The sequence below is a fragment of the Taurulus bubalis genome (assembly GCF_910589615.1).
Source record: "Taurulus bubalis genome assembly, chromosome: 7".
NCBI lineage: Eukaryota > Metazoa > Chordata > Actinopteri > Perciformes > Cottidae > Taurulus > Taurulus bubalis.
The window spans coordinates 16853856-16876823 of record NC_136595.1 but is presented as its reverse complement, the minus strand read 5'-3'; the positions used below and the strand labels follow the sequence as shown (position 1 = coordinate 16876823).

At 41.3% G+C, this 22968-nt stretch overlaps 1 protein-coding gene across 3 annotated transcripts in view; it reads left to right on the top strand.

The window, feature by feature from the left end:
• ephb3b (eph receptor B3b) overlaps window positions 1-7609 on the top strand; it is a gene marked incomplete at its 5' end in the record, with an annotated part of 54531 nt that extends 46922 nt beyond the window's left edge. For 2 of the 3 annotated variants that reach the window (XM_079220728.1, XM_079220727.1), the window contains 5 exons: window positions 265-480; window positions 1341-1490; window positions 1908-2107; window positions 5098-5253; window positions 7363-7609. In XM_079220728.1, the coding sequence (XP_079076854.1) occupies window positions 265-480; window positions 1341-1490; window positions 1908-2107; window positions 5098-5253; window positions 7363-7471 (831 nt within the window). In that variant the 3' untranslated portion in view covers window positions 7472-7609. The remainder of the gene's footprint in view (window positions 1-264; window positions 481-1340; window positions 1491-1907; window positions 2108-5097; window positions 5254-7362) is intronic. The other variant, XM_079220729.1, reaches the window with a different exon arrangement.
• Between the last annotated feature and the right edge of the window lie 15359 nt (window positions 7610-22968).

The following is a 22968-nucleotide window of genomic DNA, read 5'->3' as shown; positions in this document are numbered from 1 at the left end:
CACTGTCTGCCAGAGAAAGGGTAAGGAAGGAACTGAGGATGGATAGGTAGCAAAGGGAGAAACGTTACAGTGTGACATGATAGGAGATGAAAGTTGCAGAAAAGAGGGCATATACGAAGAAAGTACTGTAAGAGACATTGAAAAAAAAGAAAGATAGGTAGGACAAAAAAAAGGTAAAAGGAAGGCAAGCATATATTGCTTTTAATTTGCAATCTTGATCTAATATCCAATCTATCCTCGCCGTTCTCTCTCTTCTTATGCCAGCTCAACGATGGGCAGTTCACAGTGATCCAGCTGGTCGGCATGCTGCGTGGTATCGCAGCAGGCATGAAGTACCTGTCAGACATGAACTACGTGCACAGAGACTTGGCTGCCCGCAACATCTTGGTCAACAGTAATCTAGTGTGTAAGGTGTCTGACTTCGGCCTATCTCGCTTCCTCGAGGATGACACTGCAGACCCCACCTATACCAGCTCCCTGGTGAGTCGGAGTGAATATGTGTGTGTGTGTGTGTGTGTGCTTGAGTTTGTGTCTCCATATTTGGAATCAATGTTTAAAGGTGCTACATGTACTGTTTTAACATCAATACATCACCAATTATGTTAATTTTAGCTCCTTTTACAAATTAATCCACAGCATTGGCAAGTATGAGCGTATAAAAAAAAATAGATCTATGTCAATCTGTTCCCACGTGACATAACCATTATGGGTAGAAAGGGAGTTTTTCTCTCTCACTGTGCATGTCAGGTGAAAGTGGGAAAAATAGGAGCAGTCAAAGAAATGCTGCTGAATGACTGTTAATCGCTGTATTCATGACATTTTGGAATCACAATAGTACCACCACTTTGATGCCTAGATACTTTTTTTGCTTGTACATGCTGCTGTGTTGTTTCTACTGAAGCTGAAGCAGCTTTACAGACATTTTGCAATATCCTTAACCGACAAATCCTGTGAATGATTGATTCCTGCTCCTATGCTCACATGACACAGCGTGTCAAATTTGCAAAGCAGGGTACAGGACATAGGATAAGGCTAGTTTGTCAGAGAGTTTTGTGAACGGATTCTAGGCTGGTGATATATTAATGTTGAAAAATACAGTTTGTAGCACATTAAATATTTTTCGAGCTTCACGTTTGTACATATCATTCTCTGTAACTCTGTTAACCTTGTACGTCCATAGTGTTTGGGTTGTACAGCATGTATCCATGTGTTGTGCATCAACATTTCCCTTAGACTGTGTTTTTCTCACCCTCTCTCTCCCTCTTGTATGTGTGTGATTCTGTGTTTGTGATCCATCCCTCCAGTATTTCATGCTCACCTACTCATTCCCATATCCACAGGGAGGGAAGATTCCCATTCGCTGGACAGCTCCCGAGGCAATTGCCTACAGGAAGTTCACCTCGGCCAGTGATGTGTGGAGCTACGGCATTGTCATGTGGGAAGTGATGTCGTACGGCGAACGGCCGTACTGGGACATGAGCAATCAAGATGTAAGCGGATACAAGGATATTTTTCCATAATGTTATATATGCATAATTTATGTGACATGACATGACATATGATATATATTAATAATTTCCAAGACATTTCTGTTGAAATATCCAGCATAAACCATAGCAACACATTTTAAAAATGTTCAACCATTTCAGTCCAGAAGCCATTCTCTCTCTGCATACCCGTCCACAACTATCACTTAAAACTAATCTTTCTCTGTCCCTTATTTCTACGCATTCAATCAAGCATTTTTTCCTGTTTATCTCTGACTCATCATTTCTCTCATTCATCGACTTCTGTCCTCCCCCACTTGCTCTTTCCATCGACCCATCTCTCTCATTGTGTTTCGTCCTGCCTCTACACCATACTCTGTGATTAGAAGTGATTGAGATTTCTCTGTCGTCCTTCCTCAGGTGATAAATGCCGTGGAACAGGACTATCGACTGCCCCCACCCATGGACTGCCCCACAGCACTGCACCAGCTCATGTTGGACTGCTGGGTCAAAGAGAGGAACCTGCGACCTAAATTCACCCAGATTGTGGCCACACTGGACAAGCTTATCCGTAATGCGGCCAGTCTCAAGGTGGTCACCAACAGCGCACAGTCCACTGGGTAAGTTGCAATATGATTCTGATACAAAAAAGTATGTGGGTCACATTAAGTTTAGCATCAGTACATCCCTGTCGAGAAAAGCTTTCACACAAATGTCGTATCACAAGATACGACATTTGCTCAGTGGAGCTGGTGATTATAGAAATTGACTTTATTAACTATGATGTTGTTTCTCTTAGTTTCTCTGGAGGTCCTTGATGAGTTTTAGTAAGTGGATTAGTGATCTTCGTAAAGGGTAATAATGTCACATTATGGTCATCGCATAATAGATATTAGTGCTGATTGCTTTCTAAAAATCTTCAATGGTTTTCTTAGGTCATATGTTGAGGAGACCTGCTGACTCTTGTGATAGATTACAGTAAGAGGTCATTAGTTTATTGAATGAAGTCACTTGACTTTTCAGCCGTGAGAGTACTGGCAGAAGCAATTTCATTTGCACCTGAGCCGAAGCAACCGCGATAATGATTTCTATTGTGCAAATATTTCTTATCCAAGTTGATATGGTGTATGTGAGTCACTCTGACTCAGCTGTAACTCATATAAAGTGCAGATTTCTTCCCATACAACTCTTTAATTCTCACAAATGCAGCCTGGGCCATTATGCAAATTCAAATTAGCATTGCTCAATACAGCCCTTAAAGCAACTCTCCTCCGCCAACTGGGAGCTTAATCAATGACGTCACATCTACATTTAGCTGCACAACCTTCCTCCGCAACCTGTTTCCTGGAAAGACTTTGAAGGAAAGAAGGTGGTGGAGTTGCAGTGGTAGGGAGGGGGATGACCTACCTATCTGTCCCTGCATCAGGGTCTTTCTGTCTTGAGGGAGGGCCGCAGACAATCCTGGTTTAGGCTCATGGGGGACACCCGGGTCTCGGTTGGCCACCAGAGTGACGTTCTTAGAAGATTAAGCTTGCGGTTAATTAGCTCGATTAAGGCGATGCAAAAAGGACGGGAGCGCCTTTTAATTAGCCACTAACGAGATTTTAAACGGGCCAGCGGAGAGGTGGCCTCCTGCCGACAAAGCTAACAAGAGAGGAGTGAGAGATGATGTCGCCGTCGTGGTCGGCATTGAAGGGTGGATTATAGGTTAGCTAACACTGTCTGGGATTAAAAAAAAGTCTTTAGGTTGTGTGTCCGTTATGTGCACTTGACAGTAGCTGCATATTGCATTGTATGTAAAGTGGAATGAGCAGCTGAGGTTTGGTGATGCTAAGCTTCTGTGCTTAATTTCTACTGTTGAGTCTTTGTTGTAAATGCAGACATTCACACTCTCTAAACTTCTTAAACATGCAGACAAGTTTAACAGACCTAACCCTATGGATAACTGTTTACGGTCCCAACCATTGACTTTGAATTTAGGCTTGGCCAGTAACGGTCTCACGAGCTAGCGAACAATATGACCTAACTTTCCTGCTGTGTGTCTCTGCTTGTGGCTCACATGTAGCCAGCAACGGTCTGGACCCCTTTGAAGCCAACTTTAGAGAAGGAGGACTAACAATACTCTATTAAGAGAAGCCAGGGTCTGGCGTTAACAACAGCCTGAGGGGCTCCGAAGCACAAGCCTTATTAAAAATCCCTCCATCTACACCACTCAATGGAGCCTCTGTATCACTGTTATTAACTCCCCCTCCATGCCTTTTCTCTTTTCTCCCCCTTTCTCTCTCCATTCCTCTTTTAATTGTTAATGAATCTAATGCCATCAAAAAGGATGACAGGGATCAACAGAGCAGAGAGGAGGGGAGACAGTGGTGCCCTTTCTTTTTGCCGGCTCCCTCATCTGTTTCTCCTCCCTCTGCTCACCACACCTCCCTGTCTCTCCCTCCACCTTCATCTCCTCTCTTGTTTATCCGCTCCACTTCTCTCTGAGTTGTAGCACAGTTTTATTAAAACTCCCAAGGTGGCCTCTCTATCTACAGCATTGATCAGCTCAGGGGTTACTTTCTTCTTTAAAAAGGCCCTTTAGGGCTGTCAACAGGTGTGCAGGAATACGGAAAACACACTCCAAACACATTTTTTGGAATACACGCATGAATGCGTGTATTCCATTATGGCCAGTGTAAGCAGGTTCATGAGTCAGTCCTCCCATGCAATCACACAAACACATAAACGACATCTGTGTTTACACTCCGCAGATATCATGAAGCATTTTAACCAAAATGTCTTTCCGCCTCTGAGGGATTGTTTAACCCTTTTGCCTAGCCAACCTCGGATGGCGTTACTGTAAGAACATATTCCTATACGTTAAAACACACCCTCAGATAATGAACATTAAAGCATACGACTTATAACTTACCAGTTAAACTAGTTCATACAGAGAGACCAAATCTGGTTTGAGTTGACCAGGGAAAAAAAGCATGGAATCCAAACTTCCCAGATCAGATTTAAACCGCACTTGCATGTGGTTTGAAAGTGCAACTCAGTACAAACTCTCAGATTGAATTTCAAGTGGGAATCTTTTCTGTTATGTCAGTCCCATGCAACACAGTGACATCTCACTGAAACAAGACAAACAAGGGCCAACAAACAGGAAGAGAGATATCCAGATGTCTCTAGGGAAACATGGCACATTCTTCTATCACTGATGCTGCCAGATAAATGCAAGAAATATATCCACTCGATTACTATGACACCTGTTTTTGTAACTATACCAAACAGTTATAGTTTCCCAGTAGATTTGACATTTGCTATATGAACAGACACCGCCTTGCCTCACCAGCTTCAGCGCAAGCATCCACCGCCCACCACCCAAGCCTCCAGCCAGTCTCTCCACAGTCATAAAAGTAACCCCCACTCACCCCCCTGCACACAACTCCTAGCATGTGGAGGAGAGGAGGAGAGAGGAGAAGAGGTGGAGAAATGGAGAGGTGGCGCTCAGTGGGGCGCGTTTGGGGGTGAGGTTGGCCGGTAGAGGCAGTAGAGTGACGACCTTAACCCTCTCTCTCTCTCTGTTTCTCTTTCTCTCTCCTCCCTCCCCCGCTCCCCAATGTAGGGTATCCCAGCCCTTGCTTGACCGCTGTGTGCCAGACTATACCACTTTTACCACTGTGGGGGACTGGCTGGACGCCATCAAGATGAGCCGCTACCGTGACAACTTCGTCAATGCCGGATTTGCTTCCTTTGACCTGGTGGCCCAGATGACAGCAGAGTGAGTGGAGAGGGAGCGGATGCAGCTCATCAGGCCTACATTGATAGACTGTGCTGAGTTTGAAAGCCAAATTAGTGTTATACAGATTTACCTTAAGGGAATACAAATAGTCTCATGGCTAAATTAAACATGGTGCGATGTGGAAAAGACATTTTATAGTAACAGATGTAAAGAAATAAAAATTAATCACAATGTATTTTTGGTATATTTAGATTTCAGATATGTATTCAGTGTGCCACAAAGATAAATCATACCTTGAAGACATACTGTAGCATGCCATCTACAGTTATGCATTCCAACATATATGTAGAAAATGGGAGATTTACTAGCAACACAACTTGACAAGAGACACAAAAGAGAGCTCATGCAGTGCAAAACATTAAAACACAAGATCCTCTATGCATTTCCTATAATTTGGTAGGTAATCAATCAGGATAGGTTTGCTGTAGACTGGGAAGGATTATGTAATCATTAGGTAACTAATAACAACCACCTGTTTCAGAAGCTTAGACACAATTGACAGATACACAATTTATCAGTGGAGAACAATTGTTCAGCAAGCCCTCATCGCTGCTTCCTTAACTACGATCTCCAGTTGACCTTGACGATCATCCACCTTCTGCTGTTTACAAACAGGAAATGATGTAATGGAAGTCATGGAAATTGGAGGCCAGTGATGATCAAATAAATGAATTAGAATTATAATGATAAATAAATTATCCTCATTAGCTGCATAATAGGCAATGGAGGTGGGGGTAATTTGTTTCAATTTGGCCAGGCTGACAGGTGTGGTGTACTGTGGCTCTCTGTTGCCCTTAATGGCCAGTAATTCCTCTAATGGTTCCCATTTATTATCATTTCATCCTCCATCGCTGCACTGATGGGGGTGGCGAAATATAAAAAAATCCAAAAAAACAGCATTTATTTGTGTGAAATTACGATGATGCACACTTATTTTGCTTTGGAGAGGATGGATGTGCAGTGTGGATTTGTGTACGTGAGCACATGCGCGTACTGTGTGTGTGTGTGTGTGTGTGTGTGTGTGTGTGTGTGTGTGTGTGTGCTCATGTGTGATTTTCGGTGCACACATTTGTACTAAAATGGATGGGGCCACAGAGTCATTGAGACAAGCAGAGTATATGGTGTCTGTGTGTAATATTAGATTAACCAGTATTTATGTGTGTGACTGAACGGAGAGGACGCAGACTGTGGCAGAGCCCCAACAGTTAGCTAATCACTGCCCCAGACGCCGTTCGCTCTCTCATCTATTGACTGGGGAAATCAAACAAGCGAGCGGAAAAGAGAGGTTCTCGTGATATAATTGTACAGCGTTAAACCAACATGGCCATGATGATTAGATTATGCTGACTGACTAATGACGGCCAAAGCAGGTGCACTTTCCCAGGCCTTTTCTTCCAGGGTGTAGTAATGTTAACATTTCACATTTTCCCACTGCACCTTCAACTTACTCTAAAGATTACACCGTAGCTGCTGTGAGCCCTCGGCTATAAGACTAATTTACACTTCCAGTCTTATTTGTGTAGTTTTTCCTGGATATTTTTTAGCACTGAGGAAAGTGGGTTTGCAACAGTGGCTGAGCTAAAGCTGATTTACTGACATACAAACCCATTCTAAGTATGAATGACAGGCCCCAAACTGAGTAATCTGTTTAGTATCTTACAAAAAAAGATCTTCTGCTTCCCCGTTTCTATAGCTAAGTGGCAGGCTGGTGTGGATTCTGTGAATCCTGCCAGCTGCCGAACAGTAGCAAAGTTTGCTCTATAATCATTAACTATCACACTATGGCTCTTTGACTCTCCTCCTCTTGCCCACCTGCCGGGCAACGGAAGTATGTTGCATTTAGACCAACATTCACTGCAGCTGGATGAGTGTCCCCTTTGTGTTGACATACCCTCTGGATGCCCTTTTATGGGCGATGGTCAAGGTGCTGCCCCTTTTCACACCTGGTTGAGTCTGTGTTTACTTGTGGATAAAGTGAAATTTGCACTTCAGCTTTCAACACGTGATGTTTATCTACTTTTATTATTTTATTCTTTATGACTCAGCCACCTGTTCTTATTCTCTTCTGCTTTTCTTCTCTCTCCACAGGGACTTGCTGCGGATAGGAGTAACGCTGGCCGGCCATCAGAAGAAGATTCTCGGTAGCATTCAGGACATGAGACTACAGATGAACCAAACACTTCCTGTCCAGGTGTGAGCGACAGGACAAACAGACCGATGCAGTCAAAGGACAGACAGACAGGAAAAGGGGGGCGGAACTGTGCCAGAGAGCCATTGGAAAACCCTAGCTGCCTGACCCATCTCTGCCAATTAGACGCTATGAAACTGGCTTGCAGTGCCTCTGACAATTTTTTTTTCTCGTTATTTCACTACCACTTCCATTTCCTGCTTTTTTTGTTATTTCTCATTGTTTCTTTTTCCATCCAATCAGAATTTGTGTGTTTTTGAAAGAGGAGCAAGAGTTACCCCCCTTATATTCCATGCGTGCCTCACCAGTGTGGTCTGGTGTGGGTGGACGTTTGCATGCATGTGTGTTTTAGTGAGGTCGGCCTTAGCCCTGTAACTGAAATGTCACACTCTGATCCTCACTCGAGAGCCCCTCCCTGTGACCTCTCAACCCAGCTTTGATGGACGTAATACACAGTAAAGAATGGATGCCCTGGTATTAAAAAAAGTGAACAAAAAGGTTCACAAACAAAAAACACAAAACAAAAAGCAGAGGTGTTTCGGACCCACAGGAGATAGAGGACAATTCTTTCCCTGATAGAAGTTGTTTTACTGTGCACGTGTGTGTCATTCTCCATCTTCATATTGAAGGTGTGTAACGTGAAAGGGCACCTGCTGGAGAAGGCTGAGGTGGTGGAAGAGGATATATGATAGGCTGAGATCAAAGGTCAAGAAGAAGACAGCGGTCAAATAGGTCAAAGGAGAGCAGTCACATTTTTGGACACTTGTTTTGGCTGCTGAATCCTCAAAAAGGTCACCAGATGGCCTCTTCACCCTGACCTGAAGTGACTCAGCATCGCTCCAGTGCTCGGGATCAACTGCTCATCAAGTGTGTTTTTACAGATGAAATGTTTTTTTTTTATTTTTGTTTGTCCACACACCTTTTTTTCTTCTTTTTTTTGGCTTTCTTACACATTTTTGGGAGATTTGTGGTTTCAAAATGGCCGGTCAAACCCAAGTACCCTAACTGGACACTTCATGTGATAAAGGGGAGACAAGGACTGTGGCAACACTATAGAAAGACCACTCGGCCTTTTGTGTGCGTTTTTGTATGTGTGCGTGCGCATGTGTGCGTATATGTGTGATTTAGTGTGCTTGGATGTGTGGGTATGTCAAGTTGCACACAAGTATACTGTACAATACAGCTTCCGCTATTTGCCACCGTGGAGAATTACCGCATGAACTGAACAGTGACAAGGAGCAAATATATCTGAAACAATTACGCTATATTCTGTGGACAACTGCTAAACATTCTTTTTTATTGAATCCAAAAAAGTTAAATAAGGATATATATATACATATATATATATATATGTTTATATATATATATATATATATATATATGTATATATACATGTGCAGAAACTGAGAGAAACCACAAGGGACACCTTACTTTCTATGTATTATTATCTGGATTTAGAAATAATCAAAATTATTGTTTTAATTTCTTGACATCCTGCCCTATGTATTTATTTGTACCTTGCCCACCAACCCCCACAACACCCAGATGGACTGTATTTGGGAAGGACTTGAAACAATCAGAAGGAAGAGAAACTCCAAGAGGATTCACTTTATGAATTGCTGATTATTAAACAAAAGAAATTGCATATAAATTGGATATTGTATTTTTGTTGTTGTTCTAAACAGCCTGTACATGTTTTGTAACAAAAATACGATAAATAACAAAAGAAAAATGGTGTTTTGACAAAATGGAATTGTTGTTGTGACATGTTTGATTCAGAGTGAAATCAGCAGAAAGTAAAGAATGGGAAGTCAAGAACTAGAGAGGAAGAGATGAACAACACTCATGCTTAGACAACATGTCAGCCTTTTGCTCTCCGTCCATTGTTGTGTCTGTATTTGTGTGTTTGTTTGTTCCACCTGAACTGGATATTAAGCTTCCCCAATCCATTCTCATTCATCTGTGAAGCACTGAGCAGTTCTTCGAGGCACATATTTTTTTCAAAATCTAAACGTCCTTCAAACCACTCAAATGTGGCTTACATAGGTTTTAATTGCACCTATTCATTACGAGGATGGCCCAGAGATGATGCAGCCTACCTGCCAATCATTTCAATCGCCATAGAGGCGGAGCTCCATAGCAAGACCGCTGTTTGCCCCCCTGCAACAGGATCCTCATCAGAGAGTCCAGAGCTGTCAAGAGAAACCTATTGGTCTTTGTCTGTCAGGTCGATTAATGCAGCAGCCAATCTGGCATTGCGAGGATACGAGCATGCAGTGAGCGCAGACATACGGCTGGCTGACCTATCATTATCTCTCTTCATTTCCTGTTTGGCCTGCAATCATCCTGTCTAAGCTCAGGCTGCTGCGTGATTAGTACAGTGCAGAATCAACAGCCCTGGCACGCAGAAAGCCAAAATCTGCAGACCCCCTCATCCTAAATGATAGCAGCTGCATCACGGACACCAGACTATTGGCACTTCTAACAGAGGGGTGTTTGGATTAAGGGATGCGGCAGCACCACTGGTGTGATCTTCCAGACAGCCTCCACATTGTTTGGGTTGGAGCTGATCAATGCAATATGTGAATATTATTAGTTAGGTGTGTAATAATAGCGTGATGTTGGTGGCCATGCAGTGTGTATTCCCATATTACTTTTGTCAGCCTCTCTCAAGTCCCCTCAAAAGTCATGGAGGATATTATGCAAAGCAACAATGTTTTTTTTTTCCAGTTTTATATCGTTTCATCTTATTCCACAGATGGATGTTTTTCCTACTGCTCATACACTCTGTAAAGGGCTTACTAACCCGTAACATTTGTAGTGCACAATCAAGTAGTAATTTAACTGTTGTGAACACAAACTAGACAGGAAGTATAGCATATCCCTAAATTGTTGTCAGCTTAGATTTTTAATACAATGTCTGAAGATCAGAAGCGCAGGTACTGTCAGATTTGTTATCACAATAAGAAAGTGTTGAAAGAGCTAGAGTTAGATGAGCCAACATTCTACAGAATTTTGTTTCTCCCCAAAGCAAAACATTATTTTGTTTGGAAAAGAGTGACAGAATCTACTTTTTGAGACAAGAAAAGAGCAGAATTAATGCAATCAGAAGCTCACTTTCACCCAAAGTCTCCCGGGAATATGCAATAATACTCTCTCCTGCCCTCAGCTCAATCATTCAATCAGCTAAGCCCCTCCGTTGCAAAGTTGCATGTGGCACCGAGAAAGACAAAGTTGATGAGCATAAACACAAGGCAGGAGGGGCATATGGGGGCTAAACACAATCAGATGGCAGACGTGCCCACTCTTAAAAATGTCAGTGCTTCGGAGCTTGCATGAACTATTGATGAGGTGCACGTGGTGCGCTGGGGTCTGGAGTTGTGTTCACTAAAGTCAACCGGCCGTGAGTGATGAGCTCCAACGGCACATCTTAAAATGATTAAACTGCTCCCTCTTCAACTGCAAATAATTATTCTTTAACTGGATTTTTCACACATTTGTGGGAAGGTTTAATGTTGAAAATTCACAGACAGGAAAGAAACTTTTGACAGAACCCGTTGCTGAAATTAAGATGTACTGTTATGTTTGTATGTGTGTGAGAGCGTGTGTGAAATAGAGAATTGACATTTTTTAAAGACACTTTGATCAGCAGAGTTCAGCCTTTGTCAGATGTGGTTATCTCCTTGTGTGCCAATAGGATTCAAACTTTCCCAACATTCCTTCCACCTTTCTCTCCCTATTCTACATCCTCCAAAGACCGTCAAACACACCCACCCTTCCCGAAACCCCATCAGTTACAACTTTCTAACTTTATTTTCTTCAGTTGTCTATTTTAAATAAGTATATACAGTTCTGTCTTTTCTTCTGTCTTCTAACAAGCTCACTCTACATCTGTCTTTTAGTCACTTTTGAAAACCCCCTCTTCATACAAGGAAGTGAGATGTTTCAGAGAGTACTGTACATGTATAGTGATCTGCGAGAGGGACGGAGTAAAGCGCTGAGAAATGCAATTGTTAATTCCTCTTTGAAAAGCATTAAGATGTATTTAATGCTGCAGACATACACAACAAATTACTAAAAAAAATGATGATGCATTCTTGTAGAAATATTTTTAAAATACCCTTTTGCAATTAAATTATTTAAGAAATGTGACCCGATCTCCTGAGTCTTTATGTTGTTTTTTGAAATGATAATTGATTCATGTGGTACTGTGCTGACACATAACCACACACATGTTCTCCAGTCGGGTAATTGCCAAAGGCAAGCACGTTCCCTTCTCTCACTCCTGTTAATCATGACCAGAACTTGATGTTGTTTTTCAGCAGTCATCACAAAAACATTTCTTGCTGATGAAGTGGCACCGAAGGCCTCAGATTTAACTCTGCATATCACTATAAATGTGCCGAGTACCTGTAAGAAGGAATTGTTCATTTTTCATCCACGGTTCTGTGATTTGATGTTTGTCTTTCATAAAGGTTTAGCCTGCATCATTCTCCTTGCCCTGGAAAAACCTGAGGGTATTTAGACTAACACTGTCTGTAAAAATATCTTTTGTAATGCTGTCTTTCTTCATTTATAGCTAGAGGCATCTGATGAATGGATATCGATCCTTGGGAGAAGTTACCCAGAGTTCATCTATTTCTAATGCTCCTTTAGTTGCCAACATAAATACCACTATTTGTAAGTAGTTTGCCTGATTTAGCTGTTAATAGCCAGAGTTAAATTGCACATCTGACCAGAGGAATACAGAAATGTAGCCGGCTAATTCCAAGTCAGATCCAATTTCACAAAAGTTACCTTTAGAACTGGGTCAATTTGCTCTCAGCCTCACAAGTTTGCAAGGCATGTTGTCAAAATCAAATCAAAAAGTTTGCAATCCACAGAGCCATGCCAATGCCATGCAACACTAAAGCTCCCCATATTGTCTTTCAAGCCCACTAATTTATATGAGCTCCTCTCATCTCTGCAGGCACTGAGCCAACAGTCTTGTTTTTCCAGCAAAAAAATGAAAGATGCTCAGATCATAGATTCTACCGCATCCGCCCCTCACCTTGTCCCCTGACTCCTCTCTTCTGCCTCTCTCTGTCCAATTAAATACAGAGCCTTGGAACGCTTGGTCTCGGTGTCTGCGTAGGGCAGATATTTTTGAAACGCTCCGCCCAATGCGCTCTGAGAACTTTCAACAGAAGATTATGTGGCTTCTTTTTGTGTTGCAGCAGGCAGAATACATTTCATCTCTGATCGCCCCAACTTTTTCTCCACTGTTGTAGTCAAATGATGGCCACACTGTATTGAAGGTCCAGCAGCATTTCAGGAGGTATACAGTGCTCTAGTTCATCTTGGTAACTTAACTGACATTATAATATGTATCGAGCACTGGAAGGAGCACCCGCTATCTGGGTTTTTCAAAACATTATTTGTCCAAATAATCAGCTTTGTATTGGCACCACTATCTGTCCAAATAATCAGCTTTGTATTGGCACCACTCTAACAGAGGATACTTCCAAAAACCCATGTAAAGCAAAGTGAATAACCTTTACCACTGCACGTATCCCGCGACAGATTTGGGACTACATCATTGGTTTTGAGCTGTTTTGAAAAACCCAGATAGCGGGTGCTCCTTCCAGTGCTCGATACATATTATAATGTCAGTTAAGTTACCAAGATGAACTAGAGCACTGTATACCTCCTACATTCACATGTGAGTTCACATTCACACACAGGCACATTACTCTGAGCTGGATAATATTGATTGTATGTAGGCCTGTTTCATCAAAATATGCCATATAATATGAGAGGGTATATTGAGACGTCAATTAAGATCAATTTATTATCCCTTCTCGGTCAGTGAGGCGACATTAGCATAAATATTGCAAAGCATTAGCGTGTCTTTGCCACATGTCGGTCAGGACGAGGATCAATGCGAAACATGATCACACAGCCGTTGAAAAAAAAAGAAATCCGCTCCCTCAAACCCTCCTTACCCACTCCTTCCCCTCATTTCCAAAGCCAAACTCTGTCTCCCTTTATTCTTCCTTATTCCCTGCAGACGATCCCTCACTCACCCCCTCTTACGAGCTCCCCACTAACACCCCCACACCCCGTTCCCCGTCTACTTTTTCATCCCATCTCCTCTGCCATAATCTCTCTCTTTCACTTTAGCTTGGCACAGCTAATTGGTCACGTCTGTACTGTGACATGGGGACCTGACATAATTGCTGGACAAATAGCGAGGCATTTAGCTTCGGACCTGTCTCAGCTAAGCTGTACACAGACACCAGCCGACCGGAAAGACTAATTACCACTTCGACCCCCGCAACTTGCTAATTGGCAAATACTTCCAACAAAAAGGTATCTGTGTGCATGTTTGTTTGCATCTTTGTTTCTTTCCTTTAGTTAAGGGTCCTATGAAACAACATCAACAACAACAAAATAAGCAAAAAAAATAAGCAACAGGAGTTACAAAATGTGTGATTAATTTCCTCACATTGCGTTTCTAATGGTCGTGGACATTTATTGTTGTTGTGTTATTTTGCTGTTTGTCATGACGATGCTAATTAAATGTCCTGTTTGATTAGCTTAGCTCATTCCAGACTTTCTCCACGCACCATGCTTTCGTTGTTTTATTCTTTCTTTTTTTATCCCAGTCTTCAAAACCCCCACACCATCTTTCCAACACATGCATTCTCTGGCATACCCGATTGAACTGATTATCATTTCCCAGGGTTTTGGGCATTTGTTTAATTCCTGTTACTTTAACAATGGATTCATTATGTTGCACCAATATAGGCTATTTTTTCCCTTTATTTGTTTTGGCCTTTTAGTCAGTCATGACTAAATAACTGAAATATATAGTTGTTATTTAGCAATGTTATTACATACTGTAACTAATATAAGTATTTTTTTAGAAATAATCAAGTGTTTTGTCAACAATAAACAACAACAACAAATGTGCAGTGCCTAATGGATACATTATTAAGTCAGTAAATACTTCGGTGGTGGAAGAAAATAGGTTTCCCCTTCCTCGACTGCTCCCGATGGTCGCTTCCATTCAATGGAGCATCACAAAGGATTATCCTATTGCGAAACCCCTGAAACATTCGACCACCCGCTCACATCGCCCCCTTCCCCAAAAAGGGGACCCGACCTTTTCTGCACCAGAACAAGAATCCTATTGTTGGGTGTTTGGGTGCAGCTGCATGGTCTTTCTGTCGGATGGGCTGAGTATGTCTGCCAGGAAAACAATATTCGACAGGACTGCGCCTGGGGATCGTGAGGTGACCTGGAGTTCATGGTCAAAGCTGGACAGTTGGTGGGAATCTGTCACATGTGAGAGGTATGGCAGCCTTCAGGTACAGCAAGGCCATTGAACAAGCACATCAACATGCCGCTGTGGGGAAGATAAGATGTCCTCATGACTGCAGTTATCAAGATAGAGCCTTAATTTACTGTAAACACAGCGTAATACCAGTCGCATGATGCATACATCACATGGCTTAGTGATACCGCTCTGACGTGGGCCTGCGACTCAGGGGAACAGAGCTCACACATGCAGCAATGCATACTTGATGCCCGGCGAGATAATGATCCTGCTTTTTTCCAGCCCCCTGCTGAGCTTGTGTCCTCATCATTGTTCAGCAGACGTCTAGCAGTGCAGTATCATTATGCGAACCAAAAACATAAATGATTTATATCTGGCAATGTGAATCTTTTATTTTATTGATAGAGTTTAGACTATAAAATCAAGGATGGGTGCCGATTTTCGTGTTTGTCTGTTACTTGGAAAAAGCTTGTACTGACATGAAAATCAACAAAAATCATTCTTAGTTTAGCTGACGTCATTAGGAAGAATAATATCCCAACAAGCATCTGCTAGCCACTATTTCGTTAATGTGAATAATCCAGCTGCACCATCAATAATCTTGCTCAACAACTAAAGATAATTGATAGCTTGTGCTTTACACACATGAAGACGGTCGTGACATTGCCAAGTCGAGGTCATTTTTCCTCTCCATTGGTGTCATCGGTAGGCATGAAGGGAAGGGCCTTGTTCCTGCCTGACATCTCATTAACTGCTTGTCGATATTTATCAGTCTTAATCAGAGCTGTGGCAGGTCTGGTGTGATTACTTCCTGAGTGTGAAAGCAATCACACCTCGTCCTCCCCACTGTCCTTGATTTACAGAAACAGTTTGGCATGTTTGAGAAAGTTTGAGAGGGATGTGAAAAAAAAAGATTATGGAATTGAAAGCCGCACATTCCCAGCTTCTGCCTTATCTCATAAGCTTGGCAATAATGACAGACTATTTGTTTTCTCTCTTAAAGATTCAGTCAATGGTTGTTTTATTATGAGTCCACAACAAACAATGCGGTTTGAAAAATGTTACATCTCAGAAATGCTACATATTACCTTGGCACAGGAATTTTTACATTTACATTACATTTGTAATACAAATAATTATTGCCTGCACTGTTTCTCCCCATCAAAATGTATTTATATATTTATACATATTTATTTTGTCTGTAAAATCATATTGTCCACCTTAAAAGTGATGACCAAAAAAAACAAGCCGATTGGTACTGGATGATTTTTCACATTATAATAATATTCTTTCCTGTGCCCTAAAAATATTTTACCACTTTAATCACAAGAAAACACCCAAATATGGAACCTAGAGCAGTCAACAATAATGTCATCACGTAATCAACGGGAGGGAAAAATAATCATTTTATACAAACCATATTATCAACAAAGGAGCCATGAATGAAAATAATAGAAACTTTGCCTTTAAGAGTTGAAAGATAAACAAAAAGATGAACAATGGAACCATTATGTTTGATACAATCATGATAATCAGTTCCCAGCAGCTGAAAAACCTATTTCATATGTGACAATGGTTTTCTTTAAACAAACTGGTGCAAATTTTGATTTTAAATAAAAAACATCAGTTTGACAAATACAAATCAGACCAAGGGGGAAGATATATTTTTTGTTCCCACACAAACGATAATCAACTACCATCAGGTGTCCAGTCTTACCCCTTGACCTCACTAGGGACCTCTTACAAGGCCAAAGTGAAGCAGCCTAATGTCAGGTGGCAGGCAGACAAAGGTGACACAATGGGGCGTGTTGGCTAATGTGCTAACATTCTCGTGGGCCGTGCAGCTGCGTGGCTTCGCAGGCCAGCGAGGTGTTTTTATGTGGAACCAAGTGTCAACTCATTACAAACTCGGCTTCACCTCTCTGCTCTGCCGATGACCTGTAAACAGTCCGAGTCGCCCAGAGTTGTCACGAAACAAAGGCGGAGGGTAGAACACAGTGCAGCTTGAATGTGAGGCGAACGCAGCGGGAATGCCAAAGCGCTCTCTGCTAACATAAGATAATTCATGAAAAGTGGGACATCGTCCGCTTTCCCAGATTAAGAGGCTGACCTCTGCGACGCTGCACCAATAGCATCACCGGGCTCAGCACCAATCACAGTCACTCACGCACAGCGAAGGATTCTGATTGGACAAAATTGACCGATATGCAACCCCGCCCGCGGCCAGACACTCGCATCATTGCGGATGGGGTCATACAAAGGCCATATCGAGTTGCATCTTGGGTAAAATGCGTCCTCTTTTTCCCGAGGAGGGCAGTTGTGGAAGCAGAAATGTAGGACAGTCGGTAAACAGAGAAGCCATCATTCTGTTAAACTAGACACAGATTTAAATACACTAATCAGACATTCCCGCTTTAAGGATAGTTTTTGCTCTCATGCTAGACCAGTGGGTGTTGTGTTTAATAGCTGTGTTGAGACAAGCCTAAACACACGGTGCTCACATATCGCTCATTAACAAAGATTTGCATCAAGCCTAATTTAGCAGAGTGCGCTATCAGGGTGTAAATGGTGTCCAATGAAGAACAATAAAGGCTTTCAATAGAGGCATAGTTAGCACAGGCAATTGCCTCTCATTACATTCTCCATCGACAGAGCCGCGTCATATTAAACACACGGAAAATGTGAAATAAAAGTGATGCTCCACACATCAAAGGCTGCCCATGAACTCAGTTCTATAATAAAATTAGAAAGCGCTAATTTGTGAAGTAGTATTAGTATGATAGTATGATAGTATTTTGCAATATAGTAATAGAAGAGAAGACTTTAAAGGAAATTTGTTGTAAGAACATTTTAACAGCAGTGAGTGAGGTCCTGTTTATTCTGCTTTTCTCATCGAGCCTTAATCCTTCTCCCTTTAATCCTGCACCCAATGGTGACTGTATATTTGTGTTAATAGGAGGACGCTTTAATTACAAAGCCAGTGATTGTCAGTATGATATTATTGTCCAAATTACAATCATTTTAGTTCTTTCGGTTATTTAGAATTGTGTAGTATCTTTTTCGACGGCTGTGATTTTTGCCTCCTTCAGATGGTTGCATCTGCATCGGCCAAGTAACCGTGTGTGTATGTGACTGTGTGTGGTATACCTTTGACTGTTCATGTTTACTTTCATGTTTTCATACTCCGCTGCAAATGTGTGCTTGTCTTCAGAGGAGCCGGTTTTGCTGTGTTGACATACGAACACCATCCCTCCCTGACAAGAGCAGAAAAAAGGATTAGCAGCAGGTTTAGAAAAAAAGAGAAAATCTAGACATGCTTGACAACAACAATACAAGCACACCTCCTACCACACATGCTCCAGTGGTCCCGTGTGATGTGATAAAAACCACCACACAAGAGGCTGAGAGGAATGGCAGGCAGTTGGAAGACATACAGCGACACAGCTCAATCCAAAAGCTATCACTTCTCCTGGTATTACCGAGTATAAAAAGAAGCAGCACCTGCAACTTGAAAGATTGTTTCAATAGCACAAATGTAAATTTAATACGGCACATTATTCAATTCACTTCATTTCTTCCCACAAATGTAAGGGAACATTTTATATTTTACTTTGATTTGATTTCCTACAGTGTTCCAACCTTGACTATGAATATGCCATTTATACGGATTTGCCTTTGCAGTAGCTGCATGACAATTAAAGGTAACATCCACCTCTGGGCTCTCTCACAATGTGTTTATTGCAGCAACTGATCAAGTTAATGTTTAATTTAAATGGATTTTAGTTTATTGGTGCCCCATCCTCAACTTTCTGCCTCAGGTAGTGATTCAGTCCAAGTCATTTTCCAATTAGGTATGGGTTGTACATGTTCCCACAAAAGTCTGTCGACTGTTCATTCATTTGAGTTCCCTGCAAGCTACAAGGTACATACATTCCAGAATTGCAAACATTTGTTTTTAGTTGAGTCAAATAGCAAATATGTGTGTATGACATTCAGTTATTATAAGAAAAATCCAACCAACCACTAAGAACTGACCCACGGGCATTATTTTTGTGCCACTGGCAACAAAAAAATCGTTGCTAAATTGCTCCGCTTAAAGCACTTAGAGGGTCACGTCTCCTTGCTCAAGGGCAGAAAAATAGTAATGACAGGGTGAGTTTGAGAGGCAAACAGACATTTCGTTCACCTTCCTGTTTAGACATTCCAAATGGGTTTGAACTGCCGACCCTCTGGTCAAAGGTGTAGTTCTCTCACTGTTAACTTGCCGCTGTGTGTAGTTGAGATAATGTGACCGTGGTTGCTGGCTGAGACGATTTTTACCTCAGGACAAACACCCTCTCACTGGACTGGTGATTATTGCCAGATTGTATTGCCTCTGCCAGGTAGCATTCTCTAAATGCTCACACAAACAGGGCTCACGGAAGTGCAACCCTCACATACACACAAAACAAGCATTCCTGCACACAGTTCACCTTGAACACAGCGATACTGATGTTTCTCACAGACACTTTAAAAACAGTGGAGGGGAGTTGAATTGATTTGATGTTAGTGGAGAAGCGGTGATTATGGTAATATATCTTTGTTAAGGTGGATAGAAAAAAACACAGCCGAGCTCTAAAAGGGACGTAAATGTCTTTCTCTCTAGTGTTGCCTTCTCTTTGATCCCCCATGCCTTTGCCTGCTTTCCTCTCGCCTTCATTTTAATCCTCAACACCATCTGCCCCCTGCTCTGAGGGTCAAAGAGTGGTTATGTTTACTAAAATGGAGTTCAGCTCTGGGGGAAAATTATGACATACTATAGGTTCCCTCGATGATGTTTTTCTGCCTCCTCTTACTCTCTCCTCTGCCGTCCTCCCTGCAGACCCATATTCATGACTTGGGGAAATTAAGTGTACGTGCTCAATGTAGCCGATTGCTGCATCTCTCTCATACTCTATCTTCTCCTCCCACGCAGCATTTTCATTCAATGTGGAAGTGTGCTCATCTGAAAGCCACTTAGATTGTCTGTCACATTTTTGCATATTTATAATGTGCATATACACATTTTCTCGTTCTTCTTTTAAGCAGGCTTGTTGAAAATAGTACAAAATAACTTTCAGGTGTTTTATTTTAACATAGCAGAAGTACTTCAACCACGCCACGACCACAACTTAATGATGAGTGTGTATGACCAAAGAGAGGTACAAACAAATATTTCCAGTGTCACTATTGACAAATCCATAATACATGAATATAGTTTAGTATTTATTCCCTGAGTGCTGTTTACCATATAAAAGCTAAAAGGCTTTTAACATGCTGTGAGCAGTATATAGGCAGAGACCATTTTGCTCTGAATGGAAAAGTAAGAAGCTTTTTACGGAGGATTGAGACGTGGCACACGTACGCAAGCAATGTGGAAGTGAGGAGGCTGCCAACTGTGATGAATAGCTTTCAATCAGGCCACAAAATGGGTTCACACACCTCTTGGAAGGGATTTGTCATATAATTGCTGTTGAGAAGAAAGGCTATTTTGGATTACTAAGAAATCATTACAATCTGAAGAGGCTCATTAGTGGTTAGCATACAAAAACATTTAACCTTGTGAAAGATGGAATGTCTTTTTAAACACAGATGATTATATTCAGAAAGAAATCAGTGAAAGTTTAACTTCATGTGATTGAGGTTTGATAGTTGTCAAGTTTTGGAGTACTTTGAGAATGTATGTAGTCAATCTGCAGAATTTGATCAAGCCAAGGTGAAGTCATAGTTTTATTAATCATATTACACCATTGTAGAACGTTGTGTTATCCTTACCAAAGATACTATACATTTTTTAACCTGCTAACTGTAGAAAAAAAAAGTGAGCAAAAAAATCATGAAAAGATTGTCAAAATATGCATGCCAATATGGAATACATCATTTTTCTGAAAGACATATAGCTGGTTCAGCTTATTTAGCATGGAATGCCAGCCTTGTGCATCTTTCATCATTAGAGGGTTGCACCTTTAAACGCCTGAGGATAACATAAACACAAACCTCATCAACAGAAAATTGAAAATGCCTGTCTAGGGATAGTAATGGGCGTCACATAAAGTAGATATGCAAGAATGCTTTTTGTTTGGTCCTGATTGCTATTATCACGTGTATTAGATTAATTTGATTATATTACAATTGTCAGTAAATACATTTGTGGAAAGAAATGCCAATGCTACTGATATTTTAACAAGGCTATCTGGCAAATATACACATGAAATATAACCCCCACACCCCCAAAAAAGAAGCGAAACGGCATTCCAGAAGCAGCTGTCACTCTCTTTCTTGCCTTTTCTGCTCTCCCCTGTGTGTCAGCGAGTGAGCACAGTTTAACCTGTCCCAAGCCGGTCAAGCTGATAAGGACAGGTCCGCAAGCTTGCATGATGGAAGGGAAAGCAATCCCACTCCATCTCCAGTGAGCGCTCAAAGCGTGGCTTGCCATGCCACACAGTGTGAGCGCGCAGGTATAACTGACCGTGTCCTGAGGCAATCCACCTGCACCTGCAACAGGAAGATATAGCCAAATGCTCTCGGCGCCTCCAGCCAATAATCAAAATACACCAGACCTCGCCACAAAGCTAATAAAATACATTTTACAAGCACCATGTAATAATTCTGTTGAAATCAAAGATAGAGGCACTGCAAGTATGGGAAATCTAGTCTTAAAGGAAGGGTTTGTCACGACCCTTAAAGCGTTGTCCACATTTCACACAGGCTTTGCCCTTTAACAGACTCTAAAGGGGGAAAGCTTTGAAAATATAAGTGGAAAAGATATACACTGTAACAAGATTACTGTAGAATTTACAGTAAGTTGCTGGCAGCAATTAGCAAGTAAGTAGCTGCATTCTATTTTACAGTATGCTTACTGTAAAATTAATCACAGTACCTATGGAATACTGTAGTCATTTTTACAGTAATAATCCAGTACCGTCATTGTTATTACAGTAGTATATACTAATACTGTACTTGTCATCACAGTAACCGTGTACAGATTACAGCAAATCCTAGACTACTGTAACATGCATCGCTGTATTCATTTTAATACTGTAAATGAATACTGTAAAATAATTACATACTGTAAAATGAAGACAGTTTTTTTCAACAAAAGTCATTTATTTTAATATTTCAACATTTTAAATAAAACATTAACATTTTGTTTTTAGTTTGTAAAAAAAATTGTTTTGTAAACAACAACATTTTTTATGGTATTCTTGAACATACAACATTTTAAATGTTCCTCTTTCTTCAAGTTACTATGACAATTTAAACATGTTTTAAAGTAATTTGACAGTAAAGAGTAAAATTCAAGGGCTGGAAGCAATAAAATATTCAGGTCAAGGGGGAAATGTATAAAACAATTTGAACTGAAACAAGTAATTGTAGTACAATAAAAAGTCCATGACTGACTTTACTGTATTGAACTGAATCCTCTCCCCTCGCCTTTTCGATGAACTGGAGTCTCTTCCTGAACTGGAGTCTTCTTCCTGGGCAGGAGTCTTCTTCCCTGCAGTGGAAGGACAGAGAGACATTGGTTACTGATTCCCATTAGAAATACCACAATATGTTTCTACTATGACGATGTCAGCCTATGTTGTGTTTTATCTGGTACTGGGATCTTACCAACATGATGAGCCTTGAGGCTCAGTAGGGACACCTGGGCCTCAACATCAGCCTGGTGGAGGTTTCCTGCAACACAAAATAAACAGACAATAGGACCGTATTTATTAGGAGAGACATGAAAGAATATCTATTATTAAGAATATTTATCTATCAAATAAAGGTGTATTTAGGGGGAACGTGAGAAAGTGAGAAGATAAGCATTGTTTAGTCTGGAAGGTGTGGTTCACGTGGGCACATGAAGCAGGACAGAGATGGTTCCCATAACAAACACCTGCTTTTATGGTTTGAAGTTTGAAATGTGTACAACTTTATATATGGGAAACAAGTGTGTGTGTGTGTGTGTGTGTGTGTGTGTGTGTGTGTGTGTGTGTGTGTGTGTGTGTGTGTGTGTGTGTGTGTGAGAGAGAGAGATGGGGGGATATGATCAGCAATTGTATATGTTTAAATGTCTAGTGTGGAGGATATCATAAGGTTTTGAGGCAATCAGATGTAAAACACAATATTTATGATTGATTAAAGTTGCATATCGGTCGGATTAGACCCAAACACGACA